The sequence below is a fragment of the Hipposideros armiger genome, unplaced genomic scaffold (assembly GCF_001890085.2).
Source record: "Hipposideros armiger isolate ML-2016 unplaced genomic scaffold, ASM189008v1 scaffold_18, whole genome shotgun sequence".
Classification (NCBI taxonomy): domain Eukaryota; kingdom Metazoa; phylum Chordata; class Mammalia; order Chiroptera; family Hipposideridae; genus Hipposideros; species Hipposideros armiger.
The window spans coordinates 3,448,669-3,455,283 of record NW_017731368.1 but is presented as its reverse complement, the minus strand read 5'-3'; the positions used below and the strand labels follow the sequence as shown (position 1 = coordinate 3,455,283).

Here is a 6,615-nt window from a genome sequence, read left to right as displayed (position 1 = left end):
TGAAAGCAATTACTTTCCACCACTCCTCCAGCCTGGAATCACCAACTGGATAGTGTAACTGATTTTTTTTTTCCCCCAAAAAAGTAAATCTCATATTTTTAACCAGCAGCTAATGATGGCGACTTTAGGCCTGGTTAACCTGGTTTTACAAGACCCCGCCCTACCCATTTTCTCTTTGTTTCGCGGTGAGAGTTTACCGCCTTTCACCTTCACCCCTGGAGAGTTTAAGCATTGTAATGGGCGTGGGCCTCCGGCCTCCCCGCCCACCTCTGGGGGCATCCCCTCCATCCCAGGGATTTGTCATTGAGGAGGGAGTATCCCGGGGAAGGCTGAGTGCCGGCCTAAGGATTAGGACGCAACTCTGACGAGCGCCCCAGTTTCTGCGGACTTTCTGGCTCCTGCTTCTCCTAAGACGTGGGAAAAGCATATTTCTCATCCGGGATATTTTCCTCTTTAAATCCCCATTTCCGTTTCAGGAAATTAATGTTTTCCTTTGGGTGTTTTGGCATGACTGAATTATAGCACGCTAACTTTTCCCCCTTTAAATTGCTAGGGGCTCTGGACGGCAGGAAGATGGCGTGCTTCTCCTCCAGGTATGAACCAATCTTGAACTTTTGATTACTAGAGCTTGCCAACTTAGGAAGTAATGTTCTTCACCTCGCTGTTTGATTTCATCCTGCGCAAACCTTGAAAGAGCTGCCAACAGTGCTGCTGTTTTTCCTGAAAATCCTGGAACTTCACACTTGTAGTTACACCCAACTTTGTCATTGGTTTTTAAGATTTTTTTAATTAGGTTAATGGCTCTGCCAATGACTAGTGTTTTTCTACTCTGGTGTAAGGAAAGGTCAATATTACAACCAAATTAAAAATCTGTTTCTGAGACGATTAAAGGCATTGACTCACAATTTGCAAAATCATTAAGAATAATGGGAGTTCTTTTAACCTGAAAATCTTTCCAAGGACTGGTTTAAATGAAATAGTTGGTAAAATGTGATTTGTCAATTACACAGAATGTTATCTAGTCATTTTAAAGTTCGTCTATGAAAACTGTGTAAATGAGAAAAATATATGTGAAACAGAAGATAAAAGATTTATACTTACTTAAAATTATGTGCAAATGAGGACAGCCTAGAAGTAATAATATATATTGAAAAGAGTTGGCTATTAGGTGGCTTTTATTCTCATCATTTTTCTTTGTGTTGTTACATGAATTAGTCAGCCATTTCAAAAGAAAGGGACCGGAAAAAGAGAAAGGTGATACTCTAGAATTTCTCCTTAGTGTTCTGTGGTTTTGTCCTTGTGATGGGAAGACCCAGGTGTTAACTCAGAGGGTTTTATTTGCTTTGTTTTACTAACAATATCTGATTTCCCCTTCCTAGGGTGATTTTGATCATGGCCATTTTCAAAGCCTTTGAACTGGGATTAGTTGCTGGTAAGAGGTTTTTGGTTCTTGTGATCACTAGCAATTTTCATGCGGTCTGAAATACAGATTCCATGAGTTGATTTTGTCCTTAAGGGTTGGACCACCATGAACTTGCACGACTCTCACAGGGAGACCTGGCCTTCAGAGATAACAGCCCTGGGTCCCAGGAGGAGCCTGCAATTCATCATCAGTCTTCCCAGTTTGTGCCACCCATGAGAATCCAGGATAGTAAGACCTACCTGCCTTAGATCTACAGTGTGGGTGATATCACTGTCCACACCCTTCATGTGTTTCCTATTTTTGACGCTGTTTCACCTGAGAGAGTGGGGACCTGATTCTGGAGTTGGGTGGATGGTTCAACAGGTTTCCATGATGGAGACAAGACAGGCGTTGCGTACTTCACCTCCCTGGAACACAGTCTCCCTCACCTGCTTCCACTTCACACTGGGGAGTCCGGGAACCATCACTGGCCTTTGCATGTAATGGATTTCTCTGCTCCAATGCACAGGTGGCAAAAGGAACACTACAAACCAGTCTTATTCTCTGAGGTTTATAATGTTTAGACATCTACAGACACTTTGGGGAGAGTAAGTCCTTGGCACTGTATTAACCTTTGCTAATGGGAACTTGACTTTTCAGTCCCTCCACCCTCTAAGTCCCTTCTTACATTTCAGGTAAGGAACTCAACAAAACCTGCTGTCTGAATGGGGGAACCTGCATGCTGGGGTCCTTTTGTGCCTGCCTCCCCTCCTTCTATGGACGGAACTGTGAGCACGATAGGCGCAAAGAGTAAGCCATTAAAAGGGTGGGAGGGTGGAGAGGAGAGGGAAAAAGAAGTGGGGATTTAAAATACATATGCACCGCCTTATCCATTCATTCTCAGGAACTGTGGGTCTGTGCCGCATGACACCTGGCTGCCCAAGAAGTGTGCTATGTGTAAATGCTGGCACGGCCAGCTCCGCTGCTTCCCTCAGGCATTCCTACCCGGCTGTGGTAAGTGGTGACTCCTCTCGCCCTTTCAGGTTGGTTGGCCTGTGGGCGCCTAGTTAATGGGGTCTCTTTTCTCACCTCGTGGCTCATGAGAGCCTGGCAGCCAAAGCATCGAGGACTCCAGGTAGGGTATCACCTTGGCATCCTTGATATTTACACCCTCAAAATGTCACTAGCCATGCTACCTTTCAGATAGAGAGTTATTTCAGGTCTATTTGACATTTTATAGTATGTGAACGCCTATTAAGAGAAACAAACAAGAAAAAGGCTTGGCCTCTTAAAACACCAAGAGATGTTTTCTGGTGTTCCTTTCCTTAGGGCAGGGAGACCCAGACAATCCCCAGGGGACAGCTCAGTTAGTACCCACCCCAACAGCAGGGGAGGGGCACCCAACTTCAATTAATGCCCTCAAATTCCACCAGAGGCTGGACCCCCCCCCCCTCCACGGACCTCCTGGTGGTTGGTCTCAGACCCTTTCACCTTGTTGATTTCTACTGATTTAAGGAAAACAATGACAAGAAGCACAGGGACCTAGATGAGAATAAGAGGAGAGGTTTCTTTCCCCACCCTGACCTGAGCCAGATTTCTAGCTCCACCCAAGTTCAAAGGCCTCTCATAGTTCTCATCCTGTAGATGTTAGAAATTCAGAATGTTCAAGTCCAGAAAGTCAACAAAAGCCAATTCTTCCCTTGAGGTACAAGATGGGCACCCCCCGATTCAGGCAGGGATTTTCCATTTGCATCCTCAGTGTCAGGCCCAGGACAGGCGTTTGGTAAGTGTGGAGTGAACGATTGGATAGGCGGAGACCATATTTTCTTCTTGCAACTTGGGACCCAAAACGTGCTGTCTGCTTATCCTCAGAGCCTAACCAAGCTCTGCTGCACCCCTGCAATTGATTGAACGTGTCACTGGCTGGGGTAGGTTACCAGGTGTGAGAGCACATGTCCAGGGAGGAGCAAGTTCACGGTAGACCGGTGACAATTTGCGTTGAAAGATTTTTTTCAGGAGAGCCTGAATTCCATGTAGTCAATACTGTTGATCCCATAAGCACACTGTGCTCATCCCATGTCGGGCCCTGACTGATTTTTGGCTCTTGTAGATATGCCACGTGTGTGGGCAGCAGGTTCAATTACCAGAGGGATTTCCTTTAATGACCAAGTGTCCCTACCTTGCAGATGGCCATGTGGTGGACGAGCATACTACAGCTTCCAGGACTCCAGAATTAACACTGTCTATATGCACCATTCTTATGCTAGCTGGCATCTGCCTTGCTATATATACAGAGTTAATATGAATCGACATTTGCATGCAACATTCGTCATGCAAATTTCATGACCTATAAAGGATGGCATTCTAATGTCCTAACTGAGAGATGATCATTTGGTAGTTGCCTTGAAATAGTGAATAGATTTCCATAATGGTCCCTAACATTTCCTTAAAGTACAGGCACACCTCAGAGATATTGCAGGTTTGGTTCCAGACCACTGCAATAAAGCGAGTATCACAATAAATCGAAGCACACAAATTTTTTTGTTTTGGAGTGCATATAAAAGTTATATTTACACTATACTGTAGCCTATACTGTGCAATAGCATTACATCTAAAAACAATGTACGTACTTAATTTTTAAAATAGTTTATTGCTAAAAAATCCTAACCAACATCTGAACCTTCAGTGAGTTATCATCTTTTTGCAGGTGGAGGGTCTTGCCTTCCAATTTGTAAAAAAAACACAGTATCTGTGAAGCAAAATAAAGCAAAGTGCAATAAATGAGGTTTGCCTGTACCAAGTGCTTTCCTTCTTCCCTGCCCTCTCCAAAAAACTACTTAAAAGAGAAAAGTACTCAGCCATGTCTGCATCGTGCTCAAGTCCTGTTTCTTGATACATATAACTCTACCAAGGGCTTCTTATTATTATTGTTGTTATTTATTTTTTAAGCTGAGCCATCCTGCCACCTGTTGGCAGCTCAGCGGCTGCTCAGCTCAGGCCAGGCATCAAACCGCTGTTGCTCAGAGCTCAAACTCTTGAGCGAGCTCTTAACCAACTGAGCCACTCGGCCGGCCCCCAAGGGCTTCTTATTGATATTTTTCTTTAAACAATTGAATTCTATCTTCAGATTGTTAAAAGCTAATCCTAATGTGGAGCTGAGGATAAAGCTTTGAGTGGATCAAAATTAGTTAAGAGAATATCTTGAAAAGGAAGCATCTATAAGGAGAACAAATAAGAGTGGAGGGGACAGATGCTGGAGGAGCCGATGGGTGTGTGTGTGTGTGTAAGCAAATGGAGAGAGACTGCAAACAATAACATGGATTACTTGATTGATGATTAGATGAGCACAGAGAAGCAAGTTAAAAAGCAAAGTTGAAGGGCAAGTTTCTATCATCTATTAGAAAGCTATAAAAGACAAGGACACCCCTTTTTTCCTCAAGACATTGCAAAGAGAATAAAGTCTCCTTGGGAAAAAAAATTATATCTAAATTTCCCCAACAAGAGTGCTTAATAAATTATGTTTTCTCCATACTGTGCAATCATTTTAACTGTTGTAAAAGAGAAAAATGTTCCCAATATATTTAGTTGTAAACCAGGTGATAAAACTGTATTGTAAAGCTCATTTTTAAAATACATTGTGTATATGTGTATGGTCAGTAAAAATGGGAAATATACTGACCCAAATGCGAACTGTGATTATTTCTGGGTTGTGCATTTTTTTTTTCCCTCTGTGCACGTTGGTGTTTTCCATGGCGAGGGTGTATCACACCTGTTTTCACCTGTGAAACTGAGGAGACTGGAAAAGCCAGGAGTTTAAGGTGGTGCCCAGTGTTGGCTCCGGCTTCGGTGTGTGTGCTTCACTGTGAGGGACAGGATTTGCCCCCATTACTGAGGTACTGCTTGATCCGCAGTAAATGTTTTTCCAAACTAATGCAAATACAAAATTCCAAATGAGTGGTTCGGGGGTTTTTTTTTTGCAGTGCCTGACAGAAGGTGAAATGGGGTAAGCGGGAAGAGTGAAGAATAACCCTACAAGCTCAGAGTGGGGAGGTGAGCGTCCAAGCCAGCTGGACTGAGGAGAGGCCTGGGCCAGGCACAGGGTGAGGAGTTGAAGGACGCCGGACCCCGAGCTGTGCCTGGGGGGGGCAGTGCCTGCCTGGCCTGTGCTGCTCCTGAGCAGAGTGAGTCCTGGTAATACCTGAGCTCCCGCCTTCCCCTGCCAGGGGAAGGTCAGAAGACCGGGCCTGCATGAGAAGGAGCAGAAATGGGTGGAAAGCGCCTGGCACAGCAGTAAGTCCTCGGTAAATTAGCTGCCATTATCCTCATCTTCACTGCACAGAGAGCCAGTCTTTCACAGGCAAATGCCAAGCATAAAATGTGTGGTATATCACAAATATAGAACCAGGCATAACTGCCAAGGAGGCATTCAGTCACCAAGGGGCCAGGCAATGGTGGCTGGATTAGAATTTTCAGTCTGTACTGCCTTGTATGGAAACTTTCTTAACAAGGTAAGATACTGGATGATTCAGGGGCTCAGTGTGGAGAAAACCCAGGGGCACTCTGACCATGCGCAGATGCTCATTCTCTAGATCTCTCTTTCCTTGACTCGACGATGGGGGGGTGATATCAACACCCATGTTTGAGGGGTCCTTGTGGGGATGACGAGAGCACGCAGGGGTCCTGCTGGGCCGAGTCCAGCTCATGGTAAGGGCCAGCCACAGCAGGCCTGCCCTGTAGCTGGGCAAAATATTTCCTTGGGGGCTGGGTGAGGCTTGCAAGACAACTCCACCATGCGGTCTGGTGGTGTGAGTTTGGGCGATTATTCTGGCTCCTGGCCACCTATGTGTCAGATGAGGAACACATGCCTCATTCACAGTTGGAACTTGGGACAGTGCACGGCATGGACTATGTGCTCTGCAGTGCCCAGGATCTGCCTCCAACGGCAAGAAACAGGGTGGCAGGAAGCCCTGACTCATATTCATGTCCCCTCTATTCCTGGCCATGAGACCTGGGCACATCGCGTCACTTCTCAGTTTCTTACCAATGAATCAAAATAGGCCAATACACTGGCTCCAAAATCTCTGTGGCTCTGACTTTTTGCATTTCTCACAGTGTTTGGAACTAAGTGCAAGATAGTTTTTTGGTTTTTTGTTTGTTTGTTTTTATTGGGGAATTGGCGGGATGGGAACAGTGCTGGGGAATTGGGGGAAGGG

The 6,615-nt window shown here is 45.2% G+C and overlaps 1 protein-coding gene across 1 annotated transcript; it reads left to right on the top strand.

Annotated features, from left to right (window-relative positions):
- Window positions 1-554: 554 nt before the first annotated feature.
- Window positions 555-3,779, top strand: CRIPTO (cripto, EGF-CFC family member). The gene is made up of 6 exons (XM_019631191.1): window positions 555-593; window positions 1,380-1,432; window positions 1,517-1,651; window positions 2,098-2,212; window positions 2,307-2,416; window positions 3,589-3,779. Exons 1-6 carry the CDS (start codon window positions 574-576, stop codon window positions 3,705-3,707), a joined length of 552 nt encoding a protein of 183 aa, XP_019486736.1. The 5' UTR covers window positions 555-573; the 3' UTR covers window positions 3,708-3,779.
- The last annotated feature ends 2,836 nt before the right edge of the window (window positions 3,780-6,615 follow it).